The following is a 25,092-nucleotide window of genomic DNA, read 5'->3' as shown; positions in this document are numbered from 1 at the left end:
AGACCTATAGGCTTAACATAACTGAATCTAGTGCAAAATTCTTGAACTAACTAAAGGCACTGCATAGTTAAAGCGGTTTAGAATCTGTTCTAAATTAATGTTGTCTAAAACGCTATTCAAAATTTAAAACGTATGAATTCCTTAGTAACTACGTTGATATTTCCCAGTTTAAACTTAAATATATCAAACAATAAATGATGCAGGTGTAAATTGATAAAGTTGTAATCCTTACATAGATTCAGCAAGGCCTTTAACCTGCTAATCTTCATACCAAAAACCATGTCATGAATAATCTTGCTAATTATAGGTTGATCCCATGACTTTAACAAATCTGAAAAGTTGCCTAATTTATCCACCCTACGTAATTCCTTATTAGTACCGCAATGTAAACTATTTCTCCTATAATGTCTAATGACTGTCTTGACTAATTGGAACATATTATATACACATTGGTTCCTGTTTAATGCTGGCGAAGCATTGTTCATTAAATTTACTGTTCAGTCCATATGGATAAAGTGATTTTTGCTTTAGAATATGAAGGTTTTCTAAACCCAACCTATTTTTATAATTACCTCCTATGGCAAAAATAGAGATGGAAATGTTCTTAAAACTATGAACTTGAAAGTGCTGCAATTCAACATCTTTTTTGTTATTAAAAGACCTGATATGAGATCTGTCAACATTAATTCTCAAATGCAATGGCCCACCTGTTTGCCCCACATATTTGGCATCACATTCTCCACATTTGATAAGATAAACTACCCCACTGGCATGGCAAATCTGAAATTCACTAATGGTTTCCGAGAAAACCTAGTAGTCTCTGTGATATTTTTCTAAAGCACATTTCTGAAGGTCACATAATTCTAGAGGTCACAACCATAAAACAGTAAAAATAATTTGCGGTTTTTTGGGCTTTTTGTTTGTGCAATCTGTTATAAACAGGTAATAAACTCGATCTTTCGCTTATTAGAATCAAAATTCAATTTGCAAGTGTGATCACTATAACCGGCACTTACTACCATTAATGGTACTACCACTGTACTACCGTTAATAATAATAAAATAAAAAAAAAGAAGAAGAAGAAAGATCAGCCTTTCAAATTATTCCAGATAACCAACGTTCTACTGTATTTGAAGGAAGTTAAAATTTCACAATTCATGCAGTCTACTTGGTTATTACTAAAGAAGTTGACAGCATTATTCCTCAAATGGAGAAACTTTTAACTACATGGATAAGTGATCAAACAATGATTAAATATGCCTGTTACCTATGCTACTATTCGTGCAAAAGCTTTATCCATATTTGAGATGCTTAAAGACAAAATAGGGGGGCAGCTGTGAAGAAACTTTCATTGCAAGTAGTGGGTGGTTTGATCGTTATAAAAAAGAGCTGGTTGGCATAACGTTAAAGTGCAAGGAGAATCTGTGAGTGCTAATACTGAAGTGGCAAAATTATTTCCTAAAAAATTAGAAGAATTTAATAGAAGAGGATTACATGCCATCTCAAATTTTTAATGTAGGTCTCTTTTGGAAGCACATGCTGTCCAGAAGTTACATTGCAAAAGTATCTTCGATGGTTTTAAAGCTTCAAAAGATCGCTTAACATTATTGCTTGATGGTAATGCTGCTGACAACTGAAAATTAAAACCCTTGCTTGTGTATCATTTTGAAAATTCAAGGGTACTTAAAGGAATTGTGAAAGCTACACTTCCAGTCATATGGAAATTCAATCATAAAGCTTGGGTTACTGTTTCACTATTCAAAGATTGATTTTTGCATCACTTTGTGCCTGAAGTAAAACAATATCATTATCATCATCATTCTAAGGGCCAAGCCATGTTGCCATAGAGATCTTTTTTCTCCAATCAACCTGAATTTGGGCTTTTTGTTTAGCTTCCCTGTAGTTCATTTTTGAGAGTCGGAGCACATCATCAAGTATTGTGATTCTTGGTCGTCCTCTGCTTCTTTTCCCTTCAAGCTGTCCTAGTAGTTTACTATCCAAACATTGTGTCTCCAGAGATGTCTTAGGAACTGAATCTTCCCCTTGATTATTCTTTGTTCCTCAGCTATGAGGACTTCTTCATTCTTCTTTTTGTCTCTCTAGTTGATTTTCATCAACGTTCTCCAGCAAAACATCTCAAATGCTTCAATTCTCCTCCAGTCCATTGCTGTTATTGACAATGTTTCACATCCATACAGCAGTATATTCTATATATAGGTTTCCATGAATCTCTTCATCTTTACGTTTTTTATTTTTCTTGAAATAAATGATTTCTTTTTCCTAAGTGCTTCTTTCGCTATAGCAATTCTCCTTTTTATTTCTAAATGGGCTTTTGCCATCCTCCAGTATGTCGCTTACTAGATATACAAATGAAATTACTTTTTAAATTTCCTTGTTATCTATTTCTATCTTCTGTTTTACTCTGACTTTCTTTTTTGGCAACCATTATTTATATGTCCCTACTGCTTTTCCATTGGGGATCTCATTTAGAGCTCTTCTACGTTCTAATTCTAGTAGGTCTGGCCCCAGGACATCCTCTTTTACTTCATTTTTGGCCTCTAAGGCTTCCTCACTTATTTGGTTTCCATCATAGAGGTTTTCTATGTACCCTTTCCATCTTGTTCCTATGTCTTTATTACTAATCAGTAGTTTTCCTGTGCTTTTGGTTTTCCAGAGTCTCTTTCACTATCTTCCATTTGATTTTTTTTTTTTTTTTTTTTTGTTACAATTATTGCATTTGTTTCTTTCTTAAACTCTTCTCCCACTTTGTGTTCCTGTAATAGTCTCACATTCCACTTTTTATTATTTGTTCTTTGTATTTTCTTATGCCTTAGCTCGCATTTTGCAGTAACTAGTGAGTGATCACTTTCCATATCTGCTCCTGGATGATTGAAACAAGTGTTTAGTTGGTTTCTTTATCTTTTCTTCACTAGAACATAATCAATCTAATATTGTGTAGATAAAAATATTCATTTTCAGGTGATTTTAGAAAATGCATCTGGCCATTCACCATTTCTGCAACATCATCACCATAATGTTAAAATAATTTTTTTTTTTTTTCCACCAAATACAACACTACGTTTGCAGCCAGTGAACCAAGGCATTATTTCAACATTTAAAGTGCATTATCTTTAGGAGATGTTTGATACACTAATTAATGCAATGGATAAGGAGGGAGGTCTAAATCAAAGAATTTTGGAAAGAATTCCATATTTTAGATGCAATCAGAATAATAAAACGAGCCTTGGACAAAATTACAGAGAAAAATATGAAGGGTGTTTGGAATAAACTGTCCTCAGTTTATTGACAATTTTTAAGGATTTCAATTATACAATTGTATACAATTATTCAATTATACAAAAGCAGAAGAGGTCGTTAATCTTAATAATATTGTTAACCAATTGCACTTTGAGGTTTCTACAACTGACATCACTGATCTGCTTCAAGCACACATTGGAAAGCTCACAAATGAAGACATCTTTGAAATAGCAAATGTGAAGAAGCTGAGGAAGAAGAAGATTTAACAACTGAAACTCCTGTTTGTTAATTCATTCTCAAGGGATTTTTTGACAAAGCTTTTCAACACATAGAAAAGCAATTGATTTTCGAGTCACACGATTCAAATTTCGAGTGCACTAGAAAAGTTTTTGCAGATTTAAAAAATGCTTATTCATGCTATTTGTGAAATTTATAAAGAAAGCAGAAGACTGTCATGGAAACAAATGGCTGTTGAAGCATTTCTGAAGAAGATAACTCTGTATGCTTCCAACAAAACCAACAGCCAGTGCCAAGCCAACAATGAGTGATCAACTTGTGCATTTAATTGATGATGATGAAGAGTAAATATTCTTTAACATTTGTAAGTCATAAATCATTTCTTTATTATTATAATTTGCTTGATTTTATTTATTTATTTATTATTATTTTTTTTTATGAGAACCCCAAACACAAAAGGTATCAAAACCTATAGTACTTAGTACCGTGCATGGGTTGAAGGAGACGTATGGGGAGAGGGGAGGGGGATGCCGGAAACTTTGCTCTAGAGACTAAACATGGGTTTCACCACTTCAAGCCTCCAATAAGCAAAGTGGTGGTATTTCACCGGTTGATGAAAGTCATCTATCACCTGAGAATTTATATAGTCTGTTTTTATTTCTTTAGATAAATAAATCATTGATTAAGCATAAACTGCTGTTTTGCTGACATTTATTTAACATTACTGTGGTCAAATTTCATTTTTGAGAATGTAACACCTGTTTTTAATATGTCTATGGGCTTAAGAAGAAAAGCTTCACTTCTGCAAATTGCAGTACCTGGAGACTAGGCACCTGCGAGGTCTTTCTCTTGCTCAGACTATGCATATGAGGGGACACAAATTCATATTGAAAAAGGACGGTTACAGAGTAGATGTGGGGAAGTTTGCCTGGTAGTTGCTTGCTGGAACAAATTTCCATCTTGCCATTACTAATGCTAATGTTAGCATTAGCATTAGTAGAGGCATACAATGCAAGGAAGCAAGCTTATGCAGCATCAGCCAAAAAAAAAAAAAGCTCCCATTTCAACATTCCTTGGTTCCAGATACCTGTACAGCTCAGCCTTAAATTTATTTAGGCTATCAACTTCTACAACAAAGGATGGAAGTCTGTTCCACCAACCAACTATCCGCTGGCTAAAGGCAAACTTCCGCACATCTATCCTACATCTGTCTTTCCTCAATTTGAATTTATGTCCTCTCAGGTGATTATTCTGAGTAAGAGGATGTTTGTTTGTTTTGTTTTTTAGGAGCATTAGCAACTAAGGCCATATTGCTCCGGGGATATGCGGTGGTCATTCCCTGACCTTTCCGCATCCTCCGTATTTGGTGGTGACGGGTCTAACCCTGGTCTAATCAAGAAGCGTGTGCTACGCACTGCTGTTCCTTCCCACCTGGCTACTGAGGCGCCTCTGAGTAAGAGGAGGAATCCCATCAGCATTGAGCATGCCCAAACCATTCAAGGCTTTATACACCTCAATCAGATCACCTTGCAGATGCCTAGTCTCCAGACACTTTAATTTGCAAAACTTAAGCCTTTCTTCATAAGAGCAACCCTTTGTTCCATTCACTAATCTTGTTGCCCTTCTCTGTTGCCAACAGCTCTACATCCTTCTTAAAATGAGGCCTCCAGACCTGTATACGGTACTCAAGGTGTGGCCTGACCATTGCCTTATACAAGGAGATAATCACCTCCTTATCCCTGCTAGAAACATTACCATGTTTCTGGTAATGTTTCTATTGCGAATTTGAGAACTTTGTATGAATATGATTAAGTGGGGTTTTTTTTGAGGTTTTTTTTTTTTTTGCAAAAATAAAGTAATTTTTATTTCAAAATAGTGTTTTATTGCTTATTTTATGAGGAATTCCATATAATATATTATCTGAGGGAGGAAGGAACCCTCATTGCTCGTTGAAAGATTGGGAATGGTTGATCAGTATATCGCAACCTTCTTTAAGAAAGTAATGAAATATATAGCATTCCATTTAATTTAGCATATAGAATTTATTTGACTGGCTGTTAGTTGATATTGTTTTTCATATTGTACTTAGTATTATTAGAAAGTTTTAATAAATTGTATTTCACACACCTTTTCTTAGATGTTAGAGATATTAGCATCTTTTGTAAAGGCTCAAGGATATAATTACATGACTCTGGATGGAACCACTCCGATTAGTGCACGTCAGCCTGCTATTCACAATTTCAACTCTGTATGTATCATTCTTATATATGCAATTTATTTTGGCAACTTAATAAGAAATTGAAATTTCAGTATACAAGAGCTGCAAGGGAGTCTTTAACTGCTGATAACACACACTGAGAAAGATAAAATCAAAGACGGTATAATGTTCCAAACTATTGTATTCTATATGAATGCAAAAATTTATTTATTTATTTTTGTTATTTACATTATAATATTAGTATTGAATCATTATAATGTTACAAATAAAATATGCTACTTAGCATTAGCATTAGCATTAGTAGAGGCATTTGATGCAAGAAAGCAAGCTTATGCAGCATCAGCCAAAAAAAAAAAAAAAAAACCACTTCCACTTCACCCCTCTGTTCGTTCAAAATACCTGTCCAGCTGAGCAGCTGAGCCTTAAACTTATTTAGGCTATCAACCTCCACCACAAGGGATGGAAGTCTGTTCCACCAACCAACCACCCGCTGGCTAAAGGCAAATTTCCGCACGTCTATCCTACATCTGTCTTTCCTCAATTTGAATTTATGCCCTCTCAGGTGATTTTTCTGAGCTAGAGGAAGAATCCCATCAGCATTGAGCATGCTTAAACCATTCAAGGCTTTATACACCTCTATCAGATCACCTCGCTGGTGCCTAGTCTCCAGACACTGTAATTTGCAAAATTAAGCCTTTCTTCGTAAGAGCACCCCTTTGTTCCATTCACTAATCTTGTTGCCCTTCTCTGTACTCGTTCCAGCAGCTCTACATCCTTCTTGAAATGAGGCCTCCAGACCTGTATACAGTACTCTAGGTGTGGCCTGACCATCGCCTTATACAATGGAATAATCACCTCCTTATCCCTGCTGGAAAAATTCCTGTATATCATTGACAATACTCCATGAGCTACTCTTGCAGCCCGTCTGCACTGCTCAGAGAACTTCATATCTGCCTGCACAACCACCCAAAATGTCCCTTTCATTCTCTACCACTGTCAGTGTTGTACCACAGAGTTGATACATTGCTCTGGGGTTGCTGTTTCCCATGTGTAGTACTTTACATTTGTCAATGTTAAACTTCATTTGTCACCTCTCAGCCCATCTGCTCAACCTTTCCAGATCCTGTTGCAGCAGCATAGTGTCAGTAGTGTCCTTGACAACCCTGCCAACCTTTGTATCGTCTGCAAACTTGGACATTAAGCCCGATATACCATCATCAATATCATTTATAAATACAGAAAACAATAATGGACCCAACACTGAGCCCTGAGGGACTTCACTAATAACATCAGTCCACGATGAGCAGTGTCCATTGATTACCACTCTCTGTCTTCTCTCCCTCAACCACCCCTTTATCCATAGCAGCAATTTGCCTCCAATGTCACACTGCTCCAATTTGTGTAGCAGTCTTCCATGTGCAACAGTATCAAAAGCCTTTCTAAGATCCAAGTATATAATATCAAAGTTATTCCCTGCATCCAGTTCTTTTGTGACTGCATCATAGTATCCAATCAAGTTGGTCAGGCAAGACTTCCCCTTAACAAAACCATGCTGTGTCTGAGCTATAACTGAAGTCTTGTCTAAATGATCCTGCAGTGCTTCTTTAACCAGTGCCTCCATTAATTTTCCTGGAACAGAAGTTAAGCTCACAGGTCTATAATTACTTGTGTCAGCCTTTGATCCTCCTTTGTGAATTGGGGTCACATTTGCACATTTCCAGTCTATGGGTACCTCCCCTGAGTCCAAGGAAGCTCTCATAATTATGGCTAAGGGTTTGCTTACTTCCTTTGCTGCCTCCTTTAATATAACTGGATAGATCCCATCCACCCTGGGTGCCTTTCTTGTGTTTATCTTCAACAATTTCTCTTCCACTTTACTCCCAGTTATTTCAAGATTCTATAGCTTACTGCTAGAGTTGAATACACCTCTGGCATTCCCCTCGCTGAATAACTCCTCATGTGTGAATGTCGATGCAAAATATTCATTTAGTTTGTTAGCTACCTGAGCTGGATCATCAACACTTGACCCATCAATATCAAGTGGACCAATCTGATTCATCCCCTTCCTTCTAGAGTTTACATAAGTAAAGAACTCTTTGCTGTTTTTCTTTGCATCCCTTGCCAAGGATTTCTCGTGATCTGCCTTCGCCTGCCTAACCTCCTTTGTAACTTGGTTGCATATCAACTTGTATCTATCATAGGCTTCTGTGTCGTGTTAATTTGTATGTATCCCATGCATTTTTCTTCTCTGCCATATGCCTCATTAGTTCATCTGACATCCATTTTGGCCTAAACCTTGAACAATATTTCTTCGTTGGTATGTAAAGCCTAGTAGCTTCCAAGATAAGTTCTTTGAATGCTTCCCATTTTGAATTTGCTGTTGGTAACATCATCAGTTGGTCCCACTGTATAGAATTTAAATACTGTCTCAGTCCATCGTAGTCGCCTTTACGGAAGCAATAACCCTTCCCTTTACCCCTAATGGTAGTTACCTCTTTGAGTAAATCCCACTTCAGCACACTGTGATCACTGCCACCTAGTGGTTCATATATCTGCAGATTCTTAATGCATGAAGAATCACTGCTGATAATCAAATCAAGAGTATTACTCCCTCTAGTTGCCTCCCGAACATGCTGATGTAGAAAACAATCATCCAATAAATCCACAAAAGCCCTGCTAGTGTGAGAGTAACCAGCCCCCAAAATCCAGTCAATATCTGGGAAATTAAAATCTCCCATTATAAGACACTCTGATTTACTGGCCCACTCTATTTCCCTGTACAGTTCCTTATTATACTCATCAGAGTCATTAGGCCTATAGCACACTCCTACTCTCAATTTTGATCTCCCAATATTTATGTCACACCAAACTGACTCCACACTGCACTGTACAGCGATGTCGACTGGCTTCACTTCCTTGGTTTTTATGTGTTTCTTAACTAATAGCATAACACCTCCCCCCTTCCTATCCTGTCTATCCTTTCTGTAGACGTTGTACTCCCCAAATTGCAGTTCCGCATCCCTTATATCTGTGTGACACCATGTCTCTGATATCCCAACAATATCTGCCTTCGATGTTTTGAGCAATACCTCAAATTCATCAAATTTATTTACTAAACTCCTAGCATTGGTGTACACGCAAGTATACCTGCACCTGTTTCTATTCTTAGCTACCCTAACACAACCGATGTGTTTACTTGTACCGCAATGGCTCCCAGCAGTCTCTGAAATACCATGCATCTTGTTTTTCAGGCTTCTGCTCATTCTAATAGAAGCAGTGCAAGAATCTCTTTCACCTCTGCCAGTGGCTACTGTCAATCTATTGGTCTTTGTCTCCCCCCAAGCTAGCAGTTTTCCGACCCACCTAACACTGCCTCGATAGCATCAGCAAATATTCTTGCACCCTTTCTATTTAAGTGTATCCCATCCCTGTAGAAGCAATCTCTCCTGTTAACAAGTACAGTCCAGGCTGAAAAAAATTCTACCCCTTGAGCCTTGCACAATCTTTCCAGGGCCGAATTGATCGACAAGGCTCTCATCATATACTCCCTCCTATCGTGTCTGGGCAGAATTGCAGACACTTTCAAATTCAACCCTAATTCTCGGCTTTTGTTCAACAGTGACCTGTACTTGTTAAGTAATTATGCCGGTCTCCTACTCTTAATATTATTAGTGCCAACGTGTACAACTATATCACCTTTTGTGCCCTTAAAAGATGATATTCGCTCTACAACGTCATCAACCTTTGCCCCTGGCAGACATACCCTGGTCCTGTTCCACCTATCTTTTTTACTTGTAATGAATTGCTTTTTAAAAAGCCTATTGTATAGGTTTGAAAATGGCAGAAGGTTATCAAATTGTAGCAGGGTGCTTAATGATTTTGTAATAACTGAGAGCAAAGTGGAGGAGAAATTGTTGAAGTTAAACATAAGAAAGGCACCTGGGGTGGATGGGATCTATCCAGTTATATTAAAGGAGGCGGCAAAGCAACTAAGCCATAATTAAACCCTTAGCCTAAATATGAGAGCATCCCTGGATTCAAGGGAGGTCCCCACGGACTGGAGATGTGCAAATGTATCCCCAATTCACAAAGGGGAATCGAAGGGTGACACGAGTAATTACAGACCAGTTAGTATAACTTCTGTTCCGGGTAAAATAATGGAGTCACTGGTTAAAGATGCATTGTAGGATCATCTAGACAAGACGCAGCAATAATTCAGACACAGTATGGGTTTGTTAAGGGAAAGTCTTGTCTGACAAATTTGATAGGATATTATGATGTGGTTACAAAGGAACTGGATGCAAAAAATAATTTTGATATCATATATTTGGATTCCAGGAAAGCTTTTGACACTGTTGCGCATGGAAGACTATTGTACAAATTGGAGCAGAATGGTATTAAAGTTAAGTTGCTACAATGGATAAAAGGATGGTTGTGTGGGAGAAGACAGAGGGTGGTAATTAATGGGTGCTGCTCTTCGTGGACTAATGTTATTAGTGGAGTCCCACAACGTTCGGTGTTGGGTCCTCTGTTGTTTTGTATATTTATCAATTATATTGATGAAGGTATATCGGGCTTAGTGTCGAAGTTTGCAGATGATACAAAGGTTGGCAGGGTTGTTAATGACAGTAATGGCAGTGTGCTACTGCAACAGGATCTAGATAATTTGGGCAGATGAGCTAAGAAGTGGCAACTGAAGTTTAACCTTGACAAATGCAAAGTACTGCATATGGGTAGAAGTAACCCCAGAGAAACGTACTAACTGTGTGGTACTACACTTAAGGTGGTAGAAAATGAAAAAGACCTGGGAGTAATTGTGCAGTCAGATATGAAGTTTTCTGAGCAATGCAGACAGGCTGCCAGGGCAGGTCATGGGGTTTTGTCAATGATATATAGGAATTTTGCTAGCAGAGAAAAGGAGGTGCTTGTCCCTCTGTATAAGGCAATGGTCAGGCCACGCCTTGAGTACTGCGTACAGGTCTGGAGGCCTCATTTTAGGAAGGATGTAGATTTGCTTGAGTGTGTACAGAGAAGGGCAACAAGATTGGTGAAGGGAATGAAGGGATCCTCTTACCAAGAGAGGCTTAAGTTCTGCAATTGCAGTGGCTGGAGACTAGGCACCTGCGCGGTGATCTGATTGAGGTGTATAAGGCCTTGAATGGGTTGAGCAAGCTGAATTCTGATGGGATCCTTCCACTTGTTCAGATTACGAACCTAAGGGGGTATAAATTAAAATTAAGAAAAGACAGATGTAAAATAGATATGCGGAAATTTGCCTTTAGCCAGCGGGTGGTTAATTGCTGGAACAAACTTCCATCTGTCGTTGTGGAAGTTGATGGGTTAAATAAATTCAAGGAGGAATTGGACAGGCATTTGGAGAGAATGGTGTGATTTTCTTTCTTTTTTTTTGGCTTATGCTGCATAAGCTCATGCACTTGCTTTTTTGCATCACATGCCACTACTACTACTACTACATGCTCTCTGGTTACTTTATTAGGACCATTAGCTAATAGTAGACTTGTCTTGATCTGAATCACTCATCTGACATGACATGTACATAATCAATATACATATCCTGATACTGAATGTCTTTTTTTTTTTTTGCTGTGTCGTGGTGAATAAAACGTTGAAAAGTGACATTCATGAAAAGTGACATAGACCATTCATGTAACATCACTTTCTTCAATTCCTGGAGTGAAATTGGCAGAGGATTGCACTGACTAACTTGCCTTTCTAGTTCATCTCATAGATTCTCAATGCAATTGTAATGCGAGGATTGGGCTAGCCATGGCAGATATTCAAAGTCTTTTTTGTTTTCCTAAAATCACTCGTTCACACATTTAGCATGTTGGATGGTTGATATCCCTGTAAGTTCTTGAAATTATCACTATCGATATAAGATACATAAGAGGTATACCTCATCTGCAGTGATGTTAAGATGTGCTTGTAGTCCTGCCCAATGATCATACAGTTAGTATTTCGTTGCATACTCTTGGTATCAGGTACAGAATCATATTGCAATGGGCTAGTAATAAAATACAGCCACTCCCCGACTTACGTAAAGGTTGCATTCTGCAGAACTCTGCATAAGTTGGAATTACCTGAATTTGATTGAAGCAAAAAAGAAATGTTCGATGAATATGTAAATAGAATTATTTATTCAATTTTTTTTATCTCATGCGCAGGAAAAATTACAAAAGTGTACAAAATTGCAAAAATATTATAAAATTACAAAAAGAGAGAGGAGACAGGCATAATGTCAGAAAGTTTTACCTTTCGAGCATCATTGCCAGAATTAACTCTCCAGCTGATAAGCACACCACTGCAGAAGTTCAGGGTTGTGGAGATTTAGAGGGGGTTTTTTCCAACACATCACAAAATTTCTCTGCAGCTGCAGGATTGGCACTGGCATCTTCATCATATATTTTAATATTTTGGAAACCAGCGCAATGCTTGAACCTATTAAACCACCCGTTGCTTGCCACAGACTTGGTTTGGGGTTCACCATACTTAACCTCAGTATCTTCATAAATACTTCTTGCTTTTGCTTGAGTGGCCATCAGACTCAGAGGCACTTATTATTATTTTATTATTATTATTAGCCACATGGTGCACGGAAACCTGAGGCTTATGCTGCACCGGCCAAAAAAAAAAAAAATTCCGAATTACCCTGTGTGTGTGTGTGTGTGTGTGTGTGTGTGTGAGAGAGAGAGAGAGAGAGAGAGAGAGAGAGAGAGAGAGAGAGAGAGAGAGAGAGAGAGAGAGAGAGAAGTATGATGATATCCAGCTCAGAACCCTGGGTGTGCCAAGCCCATACTCACCAGATGTGAGCTCCTGAGGGCACTTGCTTCTGAATCTGAATTTCAATCTATATTATTAATAGCCTTTCCATCTTTGATATAGCACCTGAATGCTGTTTTGTGATCACTGTTGATCTTAAATGCATTGATCCTTTAATGTTTCTTTTTTATATGTGCACACTGTCCCTTGAAATAGTATTCACTGTTCAAGCAGCGAGACCTAATTCTGTGCAATAGATGACAAACTCTGTCCTGCTTCGTACTTCTTAATTAATCATCTTCATTTCTAAATCAATTTTGTTTCATTCGAATTTCCATGAGTCGAGTATTACGTAAGCCAGGGAGTGGCTGTATATAATAATTCAGTCAAAAATAATAAATATAATTTTGATATAAGGTGTGTGAGGTGTGACTATTAAATAATGAGACTGTTACAATGAAATATTATTTAAATATAAGATAACTTCTCATACCTTTTTATAGGAAATTTCTTCACCCGACGCTCACATCAAATTTATCCGGTTAATACATAGTATAAAAGATCTAAGTTAATGACGCGATATTATCCATACTAAAAGATAGTTAATTTATATGGGTTTCATAAAACTAATCTTGCATTCAATTTCCAATGTCTACTTACTGCTACCAAGGAAGAGCAAAACACAGCCGATGCACATCAAACCACCCAAAACTAAACCCACCTAGAAATTGAAGGCAATTGTCAAACTATGTTAAAATATCCAAGACTAACAGTTTGACAATTGCCTTTGATTTCTAGTCTATTATTGCTAGTGGGTTTAGTTTTGGGTGGTTCGATGTGAATTGGCTGTGCTTTGCTCTTCCTTGGTAAGTAGACATTGGAAAATGAATGCAAGATTAGTTTTATGAAACCATATAAATTAACTATCTTTTAGTGTGGATAATATCGTGTCATTAACTTAGATCTTTTATACTATGTATTAACCAGATAAATTTGATGTGAGCATTGGGTGAAGAAATTTCCTGTAAAAAGGTTTGAGAAGGTTTGAGGCTTTCTTATATTTAAACAATATTATTAAAAGTAGGAAGGATTGGGCTTCATTGTTCTTATATTTTGAAATGAAATATTTGTACCTTACAAGTTCTCCACTTCAGAATATGCCTTGGGCTTAACACACTATTCCATACGTTTCTTCCAAACCTCAGAAGCATTTCTGAAATTCATCTTTTGTAAGCTTCGTTGAAGTACATGGCTTAAGTACACTTTTCAGTTTATAGAAGAAAAAAAGTCACAAGCGGTGCATATCCACACACTGGGATTTGTTTTTTGGCCAGAAAGTGAACAGAGAGCATGTGTGCCAGTGCATTAGGTTCTTTGTCCATATTAGGTCTTGATGGAGCATCCAGCCATCCATCCATCCACAATTCAGGTCTCTTTCTTAAAATTTTTTCATTCAGCTTTGTCAGAACTTCAACATAGTGTTTGACAGTCTGATTTTGTGGGAAGCGTTCAGCCATAATAATGAATATCGAAGAAAACAAAAAGCATGGTTTTCATTTTTTGATTTTGACTTTTTTTTTTTGTGGGGATTTTGCCCTCCATTACATTTACTGTCTTTTATTTTCCGGTTCTGGAACAGTCAGCTTTCATTGCAAGTAATTACAGTACTCAAAGTCTTGGATCTTTAATTTTTTTCAAAAATTTGGAGTCTTCTCATTCTTTAATCTTCATTCAAAATTTTGAATAATCTTGACACACACGCTTTTCTCAATCCTAAATTTTCATCTAAAATTTGTCTAAACTGTTTCTTTGTCCATATTAGGTTCTGACCATTTATAACCAGTTACAACCATTCTAAATCTTAAGCAATGATCACTTCTAATCAGTGTCCTTACCCAGTCCACATTTTCGTTCGTAGGCGCCTCCGTAGCCAGGTGGGCAGGAGCAGCTGTGGTTAGCACACGCTTTTTGATTAGACCGGGGTTCGAGCCCGTGCCCACCAAATACGGAGGATGCGGAAAGGTCAGGGAATGACCACCGCATATCCCCGTAGCAATATGGCCTTAGTTGCTAATGCTCCAAAAAACCAAATAACAACAACAACAACAACCACATTTTCGTCATATTTTTTTATGGATACTGCATTGCTTACTCGTTCATAGTCTCTCTCTCTCTCTCTCTCTCTCTCTCTCTCTCTCTCTCTCTCTCTCTCTCTCTCTCTCTCTCTCCCCTCCCACAAATCTTTAATGCCATCTGGACATAGTATCTTCCCCATAATGTTGATGTAACAATTCATAACTTTCAGTTGGTGTTTACTAAAGAAAACACTAACTGAGAGTTAGTGTTTTGTTAAACTTTAGTTTTGCTAAATATTTTCTTTTGTCATAGTTTTTGCCACCCATTGCATTGACTGTCATTGTTTCATTACCTTGGGTTTTTGCAGTTTGCAAAAACCCAAGGTAATGAAAACCTGTCTCACTGAAAAGGAAATGAATATGTTAGGACATAACTTGGCAGACAACTAGGGAAAGGCTTACTGTGCCTTTGTTGTTGTTTGTTGTTTGGGTTTTAGGAGCATTAGCAACTACGGCCATATTGCTCCAGGGATATGCGGTGGTCATTCCCTGACCTTTCCGCATCCTCCGTATTTGGTGGACACAGGCTCGAACCCCGGTCTAATCAAAAAGCGTGTGCTAACCACAGCTGCTCCTGCCCACCTGGCTACGGAGGTGCCTGCTGTGCCTTTATGTCATAGATGTCGCTTATGTAGGGGTTGCACATGCAGTGCTGTTATTTAATAGCCATACCTCGTGCGTTGGATTTCTTTGGTAAATAAGCTCTTAGGGAGCTCTTCAAATATTGTTCTGTGCTGTTCCAAGCAGTGCTGCTTTTTATATTGGTGAATTGAAATTTTATCTATAATTGTGTTGTTCAGGAAATGGATAGCTGAAATGGGAATATTTATTTTATTTTTTTTTTGCTGATGCTGTATAAGCTTTCTTTCTTGCATAATTTGCCACTACTAATGCTAAAGTGTTCTCTGGAGGCCGATTGTTGCTAAGTTCTTATTGAGGCTCTTTGGCACTATGTCAGTTGTTGACAGCGATTGGGATGGTCGTTACTTGTTCCATAGGCCAGATTTCTTTGACTTCTTGTCTTAGGTCTGAAAGTTTCTTGGAGGTTGCTAGATTTGAGCATCATTATGTAGATCAGATTGTCAGGTATTTCCTTCTTGTCGATGAGGCTTGTGTCTGGTCTTTTGTGTGGGATTGTCTTGTCTATTATTAGGACACAATGTATAGCTTGTGAGTAGGGGTCTCTAATATGGCTTGAGGTTTGTACTTATACAGTACACTTTTTTTTGATCAACTGCTATTTTTGTGCTAGCTTCTGATGTATTATCATGGTGACCTGGTCATAACTGTGAGTGTACTCTGTCCGGGTGATCACCCTGCATCTCACAATGATGAGCTGAATTGTTTCTGGGGTAGGTGGCATTGTCGACATGTGCCATCTATCAGTCTGGAGTGCTTGGCAGCGTATTTCCTGTAGTTCATGGTCTTGGTCTCAGAGAAGAGCCTTCCATTTTGTGAGCCATGCATTGGAATCTATCTTATCTGTGTAGTCTTGATGGAGATCATTGTAGTGTCTGTCATGGAGTGCCTTCTTCGCCCATCTTTCTGTGTTTGTTTCTTCTATCTCTGTTAGTGGAGTCTCTTTGTTGAATGTCATTTTTCTGTCTTTCTTATATCTTGGTACATTGGTTCTTTGTTTTCCCAGAAGTAATCCTTTAGATTCTTAATCGTTGCCTTCTCTCCTTCAATGAGGTCAAGTCAATCCTCTCCCTTATTTCCAGGCTAAGGTCAGTTTCTAGATGCCTGACTTTGGGTGGTGTTGCCAGCTCTTGGTTATCATTATCCTTGTTGATCTCATAATCTTCTCCAGCTCGGTGGTGGTGCAACCATAAACACCTATGCACTGGGACTGCATAGGTGTTTATGGTTGTGACATTGTTCCCACCATTCAGCTTTGATTTTAGCAGGCTTTTCAATCTCTGATGGTATTTCTTAGTCAGGCGGGCCTTGATCTTGTGTTCTAACTGGTGGTCTCCATGATCCACAGATATTTATAGGTCTCTCCTTCTGTCAACCGGCCTCTGTAGCCGAGTGGTCAGGAGCGGGAGTGCAATAGCACACGCTCTTTGAGTAGACTGGGAGCGCCTCTGTAGCCAGGTGGGAAGGAGCACACGCTTCTTGATTAGACTGGGGTTCGAGCCCATCACCACCAAATACAGAGGATGCGGAAAGGTCAGGGAATGACCACCACATGTCCCGGAGCAATATGGCCTTAGTTGCTAATGCTCCTAAAAACCAAATAACAAACAAACAAGTAGACTGGGGTTCAAGCCCCTGACTGCTAAATACAGTCGATCTGCCAACCAGCGTGGCATATTATGGTCCATTTCCCTCAGCATGAATTGTTAAGGAGGCTTCCATCCTGCAGGGGTTGATAATGGCTGCAGTTTACTTTCTTTTTTTTTTTTTTTTTTTAACCTTCTGTCATGACTGCAATTTCTTCACTGGTCTTCAGCTGGTAGTTTCAGCTGACTGGATGTCCTCGATGTAATCATTGCCCTTGCATTTGTATATGCCAAATTGCATCCTGATGTCAGTGCCGAACTCTTCGGTGATCTAGGGTAGCTGTTGGAGTTGATTCTTGGTTGCAGCATAGTTTGATGTCATCTGTGTATATCAGGTGTGGTTTACAGGTTCTTCCTCCCTTCTTTTTAGGGTGTCTGTAGCTGTTATTGAGCATGGTGGACAATGGGTTGAGTGCTAGACAAAACCAAAGTGGGCTCAGGGCATCACCCTGGAAGATTCCTCTTCAGATGGGGATTGGTCTGGCCCTGATACCTTTGACCTTGATGATGAACCTCAATTTCACCATGTTTGCTTCTAGGAAGTGTGTTAGTGTTTGATTGGTTTTGTAGATATTGTGTCTCTGTTGGCCGGCTGTGAGGCATGGAGTCAAATGCCTTGCAGTAGTTGATGCAGGCTGTATATGGGTTGCAGTGTTTCTTGTAGGCTTGCTCTGTAACTGTTGCGTAAATGGTCATTTGCTCTTCGAATCCTTTGCTCAACTGCTTCCATCCCTGTTAGGTGGCGTAGTGATGGTTGTGTTAAGTGCCTATGGAATTGTTCTCCTTTTTTTTTATGTATATTCGTGGTTTAAAGAGTAGTTACATCTATAAAATATATGACATGGATAGAGATAACTTCGATGAGGCATAGGATAAAATTTTATTGCAGGTATTGAAGAAACGCACAAGATATCGTTGTTTGGAAATTTTGTCTTTGAACTCTAATAGCTACATATATATAGACCATAGCCTCATAGGCTTAACATAGAGGACTTCCCCTTGTGAAAATTCCCATAGACTTTATTTTGTCCCGTTGAGATAACGTTACTCAAAATGGAGACTTGTTGTCTTATTTGCCTTGGAAATTTACTGGCTTTGGGGTAGCCTCCTTTAAGGAGAAGCCATTAAATATTTATATGTCATTATATACTGTGGATATATCAGTCTTTATTACTTAGATTTCACATTTACATTTCGGAAAAGTCACATAGGTTAACATGGGACTACTTTTAAAGAAACTTAAAGTGGCAATAACTCTTAATTTTGGAGTTGAGGATCTTACTTTGGAGGAAAAGAATCTCCTTGAAATTACTCATTTTTTAAATAATTTTGTGGCACCCCCCTGTCCATTAGGGACTGAGACCCAAAAACCAACCTTGGTAAATTCTTCAACTCATGTAGATTTCATCCCTGGTGGGGGTAAAGTGTCTATATAGACATATATTGTTAAACTATTGAAATTAATTGCTTATTGTTGTTTAAATTACTTGTCTAATTAATAATGTCAGAAAAAGACCGAGATATTACTTGGTCTCAGGAATTTGAAGCATATTCATCTTCTTCTGTTGATTTTGCAACAAAACAGGTGTCTCCTAACAAAATCTTTTCATACACCAGTAAGGCATAAAGGTAAAAGGAAATCAGAGACCCCTAAAACTGTTATAAAATGGGAAAAAGACAAAACTAAACTTGATAAAACACAATTAGATAAAAATAAGACTTTGACTGATGAAAAAGATAAGAATCGCCAGTCTCTCGTTAAAGTTCAAGCTAGCACAGCCGAGAACGGCAAGGGTTATGGAGTTCTTGATTCCCCAAGTGGTATAGGGGATAAAATAGTTAATGTTTGTAGTAGGGAGGACCAAGGGATTTCTTTTATAGATGATGTGAGCCTAGGAGGATCATTACATGCCTTGGAGGTGTATGTGACATTGGCTAAGATAAGAAGGGCTTTAGGAGAAGTAGTGTCTAAAGAGTCAATTAAAATAACAAAACCAGTGTTTAATAGAATTGATGGTCTCTAGGCTGGCGTTGAGGTGGTAACCACAGCTTTGGTTGTGGACAGTGAGCGCCTCAAGGTATGAGCCAGGGATCTGGAGGAGAGTACTTCTCAGATAAAACAAATGTTAGATTTCCAGATTGAATTTCATAAGCAGTCTTATGCAGAGGTAGTGGCGGCAGGATCTCAAGTTGGTTGATTCTGTTGTCATCCAGAATAAACCAAGATCTAAACAGAGGACTGACAGTGCAAGTCAGGCTATATCCTTATCAGTTCCTAGAGGTGTGCTTGATCCTCAGAATCTGATTATTTTTAGTCCTACTGAGGACTCTTCCTTGAGTTCAAGTCAGGATATAAAGCAGAAGGTGACTCAAATCATTAAGCGTGACCACAAGGAGATGAAAGTAAAAGGTATTTGTCTCCTTAGAAATAGGGGGATCCTTGTGGAGACCACAAATTCGGTGGATTATAATGGGATCTATTCTGCTTCTGCGTTGGAAGAGATAGGTCTTACAATGGAGCAACCTCGGTTATCTGATCTAACAGTGTTAATATAAGGTGTCCCTCGTGAATATGCTAAGGAGGAAATACTTGATGATCTCTTCATTAACAACTTAAAAGACAATGGTTTCTCGCAGGATGAAATTAAAGACAAGTTGACTTTCAGATTTAGTTCTGGATCGGGTGCAAAGGTGGTTAATTGGGTGGTTGGATTTAGTCCTCGTATGATGAGGTATATTTTGGATAGCGATAAAATCTATCTAGGATTTACATCACAGAGTTCTGTAGGTTTACAATTATAAGCAAGTGTTTTCATTGTTTGGGGTTCTGTAGGTTTACGATTATAAGCAAGTGTTTTCATTGTTTGGGGTATGGCCACTCAGCACAATTTTGTTAACATAAGGCTGTTTCTTGTGGACACTGTGCAGACGGTGTTCGTGTCTACAGAGATTGTCCCCATAAAGAAGACTTTCCAAAATGTATTAACTGCAAGAGACTTGGTAGGGATTACAATCATTCTATAAGGGATGCCAAGTGTCCAGAATACTTAAAGGCGGTACAACTTATGGACAGCAGAACCAAACATGAGTGATAATGGTTAAAATTCAGCAACAGAGTTGGCTGATAAGAATCCAATTTTAGGTAATATTATATATGAGGAGATAAAAGTTCTTCAGATACATGGTCAGTGCTGCAGAGTGGTGATGGATGAGATGCAATGTTGAGTCTGTTTCGTGTGACATAAGCACTGGGAAAGGGAAAATGATAGTAGGTGTGTGTTATAGGCCAAATGAATCTTATGAGTATAATGAGCAGTTGTGAAATAAAATAGAGTGGTCCAGTAAATCAGAGTGTCTTATAATGAGGGATTTTAATTTACCAGAGATCGACTGGAATTTGTGGATTGATCACTCACACACTAGCAAGGCTTTTGTGGATTGGTCACTCGCACACTAGCAAGGCTTTTGTGGATTGGTCACTCGCACACTAGCAAGGCTTTTGTGAATTTATTGGATAGCTGTTTTCTATAGCAGCATCGGAGGCAACTAAATGGGAGTAATACTCTTGATCTGATAATCAGTAGTGATTCTTCATGCATTAAGAATCTGCAGATAAAGGAACCACCAGGTGGTGGCAGTGATCACAGTGTGCTGAAGTGGGATTTACTAAAAGAGTTAACTACCATCAGGGGTAAAGGGAAGGGTTTTTGCTTTCGTAAATGTGACTATGGTGGTCTGAGACAGTATTTAAATTCTATATGGTGGGACCAACTGATGATGTTATCAACAGCAAATTCAAAATGGAAACCATTCAAAGAATTAATCTTGGAAGCTACTAGGCTTTTCATACCAACTAAGAACCAACTAATACCATCTGTTCAAGATTTAGGCCTAAATGGATGTCAGATGAACTAATTAGACATGTGGCAGAGGGAAAAAAAATGCATGGGATACATATAAATTAACAGATGACACAGAATACTGTGATAGATATAAAGTGGTCTGTAACCAAGTCACAAAGGAGGATAGGCAGGCAAAGGCAGATTACGAGAAATCTTTGGCAAAGGATGCAAAGAGAAAAACAGCAAGAGATCTTTACTTATGTAAACTCTAGAAGGAAGGGGATGAATCAGATTGGTCCACTTGATATCGATGGTTCAACTGTTGATGATCCTGCTCATGTGGTGCCTCCTTAACCATGTGGGAAGGAGCAGCAGTGCGTAGCACACGTTTCTTGATTAGACCGAGGTTCGAACCCGTGACCACCAAATACAGAGGTTGCAGAAAGGTCAGGGAATGACCACCGCATATCCCCGGAGCAATGTGGCCTTAGTTGCTAATGCTCCTAAAAACCAAATAACAAACAAACAAACCTGCTCATGTAGCTAACAAACTAAATTAATATTTTGCATGTACATTCACACATGAGGAGTTATTCAGGGAGGGAAATGCCAGAGGTCTATTAAACTCTGGCGGTAAGCTAGATAATCTTGTAATAACTGAGAGTAAAGTGGAAGAGAAATTGTTGAAGATAAACATAAGAAAGGCACCTGGGGTGGATGGAATCTATCCGGAGGCAACAAAGGAAGTAAGCAAACCCTTAGCCATAATCAGAGCTTCCTTGGACTCAGTGGAGGTACCCATGGACTGGAGATTATGCAAATGTGACCCTAATCCACAAAGGAGGATCAAGGGGAGACACAGGTAATTACAGACCTGTTAGTTTAACTTCTGTTTCAGGAAAATTTATGGAGGCACTGGTTAATGAAGCACTGCAGGATCATCTAGACAAGACTTCAGTTATAGCTCGGACACAGCATGGTTTTGTTAAGGGAAAGTCTTGCCTGACCAATTTGATTGGATACTTTGATGTAGTCACAAAGGAACTGGATGCAAAGAATAATTTTGATATCATATATTTGGATCTTAGAAAGGCTTTTGATACTGTTGCACATGGAAGACTGCTGCACAAATTGAAGCAGTGTGGCATTGGAGGCAAATTGCTGCTATGGATAAAGGGATGGTTGAGTGGGAGAAGACAGAGTGGTAATCAATGGAGACTGCTCTTCGTGGACTAATGTTATTAGTGGAGTCCCCCAGGTTTCAGTGTTGGATTCATTGTTGTTTTCTGTATTCATCAATGATATTGATGATGGTATATCAGGCTTAATGTCTAAGTTTGCGGTACTAAACGAAGGAAAGACAGTTGTAGGATAGATGTGCGGAAGTTCATCTTTAGCCAGCAGGTGGTTGGTTGCTGGAACAAACTTCCATCTGTCATTGTAGAAGTTGATAGCTTAAACAGATTCAAGGCAGAACTGGGCAAACATTTGGAGCGAGTGGATGGGTGAAATGAGAAGGGTCTATGTGTTTTTTTTTTTTTTTTTTTTTTGGTCTGATGCTATATAAACTTGCTTTCTTGCATGTTGTGTCCTTGCTAATGCTAATTAGAATAACAGCATTTGAAAATAATTTTGATATTATTTGCATACAGAAACCCTTTCATTCTTTGCAGGTAGGGGTGGGGCCCACTAAGTTATGGGTTTTCGAACCTCGGCAAGAATTATTCATTCGCTTGACAAACCTCCAAAAAGTGCCATAGGTGTTTTAAATAATGATGTGGTTGTTACCAATGTTATAGATCTGTGCACGGACACTGTGACTTGTTTAATGATTTCTACACCTTTTGTAAGTTTTTACATTGCGTCTGTTTACTGTCCGCCAACAGAAGACATACAGTTGACTCTCCATCGTTTAAACAATATATGTACTAATTTCACTTCTAAAAATCTTATAATAACAGCTGATCTAAATACTGAATCCAACTTCTGGGACAGCAGTTTTACCGACCCTGGAGAATTAGCTCTCGAGGATTTAATTTTTTCCTACAACTTAAGTTTGCAAAACTTGCCTGACAAGCTGTTCACATTCTCTACTGTGAACGGCGAATCAAACATAGATGTCACTCATACCACAGTTAAAATAGATGAAATTCTAACTGGCTAGGATGTTATTCCAAGCCTCATGAATAGCGACCACCATGCTATTGTATTTGGTTTGAAGCCTTGGCAGCAATATAATGATTCACAGCCACAAGATCTTAGACATTTCTCTATGAATATCATTAAATGGAACAAATTCAAAGATTACCATCTCACCATTTTCTCTGAAATTGTTGTAGACAGTTTAAACGTAGTGACAGCAACGGAATTTACAAATTTCGTCCAGACCCACCTGTATTTGGAAATGGAGTACTCAGCCTACAGAAAGCAGACCAGAAGAACTTCTGTCCCTTGGTGGTCTTCAGACTTAAGTAACCTGCGAAAGCAAGTTCAACAGGCTAGAAAAGAATTCCAGCAACATAGGCACCTTTCTGCCGAGGATGTTCGGACTTACAGGGAAGCTTATAGTATTCCAAAGAAAAACTATCAAAAGGCAATTGCCAACTCAAAAGAAAGGTGTTGGAAAAAATTCATAATGGATATTGGAAATAAAGAACCCTGGGGCTTGGTTTACTGGATATCAAGGGAAAAAATGGCTTGCGGAGATGTTTATAACACAGTTAAAGTAGACGGTCAAGAGACTCAAGACAGGATGTCTATGGTGGATTCCATAATTAACAACCTATTCCCCAAAGATATATCGGATCTAGATTCATTTGAACAAATGCAAATATGACATGATAATGAAACGTATGTAACACTTTACACTCCCGGATTTGGGATCTGCTGTGGCAAAGCTCAATGGTAAGAAATACTATGTTATTGACCTAATTGAGAATACAGTCATAGTTAAATTTTTTGAAAATTTTCCACACATTCTTTTAAATTTGATGAATAAGTGTTTACTAGAAGGAATAGTTCCTCATCAATGGAAAATAGCTCTACTAAAGATACTTCGCAAGCCTGAGAAATTAATATCAGACCCACGGGCCTACAGACCTATTTCACTTTTAGCCAACCTGGGGAAATTGTTTGAGTGAATGTTAGCCCCAAGAATCTAAAAAATGCTAGATCATCAATTATGTTCAGAAGCACAATATGGCTTCAAGAAAGGACGGGCGATTGAAGATGCTATAAATCTTCTGACCAACTGTGTGTCCATCTCACCTGCTAAGTATGTACTCGCTGTGTTTGTGGACTCTCAGGGCGTGTTTGACACTTTATGGTGGGAAAGTGCCCTCAGGAGTTGAGATCCGCAGAGTGTAATGCGTACATCTATAGTACTATGCGATTGTACTTTAGCAACAGACATATTAAGGCAGTGGCAAAACATCTTATGTACTAGGCTCAGATTTCAAGATTCACTTAAGGATCAGTGTTGGGACCTCTCCTCTGGAACACTGTGCTGAATCAGTGGTTAAAGAGGGAACATAATAAAATAAATTTTCTGTTTTTATACTCTGGGATGACCAAACAGTCAGGAGTTCACAAGGTAGATAGAATACAAGAAACAGCACCGTATTCAGTAGTCACGGGCTTGAACCCCAGTCACTCAAGATAGCCTATGCTGATGACTTGGTGATCGTTGCTGATGGAAGCACAAGGAGAATAACTGAAGAGAAAATACAGCCTATCTTGGATGATTTGATGTCATGGGCTACAGCCAACAAACCGAAAATATCCCCCAGTAAAACCGGTTTTATGACTTTTAAGAACCATTTAACCACAATAGACCACCCAGAATCTGACTAAATAATACCCAAATCCCCTATGTATCCCAAACTAAGTATTTGGGTATCACCTTAGATCAGTGGTTCCCAACCGGTGGTTTGCAAACCCCTGAGGGTTCGCACTAAAAATTCTGTAATGGCATCTGCTTAGATTTCATAGGTATATTATTTATATTTTGTAAACTACAAAATATAATTAATAATAAACAATAAAGTAAAATTAAATTAAATAAAAAGTGAAGAACTGCCAAAGGGAAAAACCCCATCTCTCACAATTCCTTATAATTAGTTTACTCTCTTATAGTATATCATGTTAAATAAATATTTTCCATACTAATTTTTTTTTTTTTTTTTTTTTTTTTCATTCTCAAGGACCATTGTTATGTTTAGGTACTTTTTTTTTAGAACTTATAGTAATTCGTACCGTGCATGGGTTGGATAGATGAAAGATACTTGTTGACATTAGACTTTAATTTCTGTAGATTGTAATTTTCAGGAATGGATGTT

General features: G+C 38.3%; 1 protein-coding gene across 1 annotated transcript in view; it reads left to right on the top strand.

Annotated features, from left to right (window-relative positions):
• Nucleotides 1-25,092, top strand: part of LOC150083150 (DNA excision repair protein ERCC-6-like) — a 382,705-nt gene that overhangs the window by 256,064 nt on the left and 101,549 nt on the right. Inside the window, exon 11 of the mRNA XM_090377075.1 lies at nucleotides 5,633-5,743. Coding sequence (XP_090233201.1) covers nucleotides 5,633-5,743 — 111 coding nt within the window. The remainder of the gene's footprint in view (nucleotides 1-5,632; nucleotides 5,744-25,092) is intronic.

Source organism: Mastigoproctus giganteus, chromosome 7 (genome assembly GCF_048544385.1).
Source record: "Mastigoproctus giganteus isolate SK-2022 chromosome 7, ASM4854438v1, whole genome shotgun sequence".
Taxonomy (NCBI): Eukaryota; Metazoa; Arthropoda; class Arachnida; order Uropygi; family Thelyphonidae; genus Mastigoproctus; species Mastigoproctus giganteus.
The sequence above is the reverse complement of the archived record's forward strand: the minus strand, read 5'-3'. Positions and strand labels throughout refer to the sequence as shown.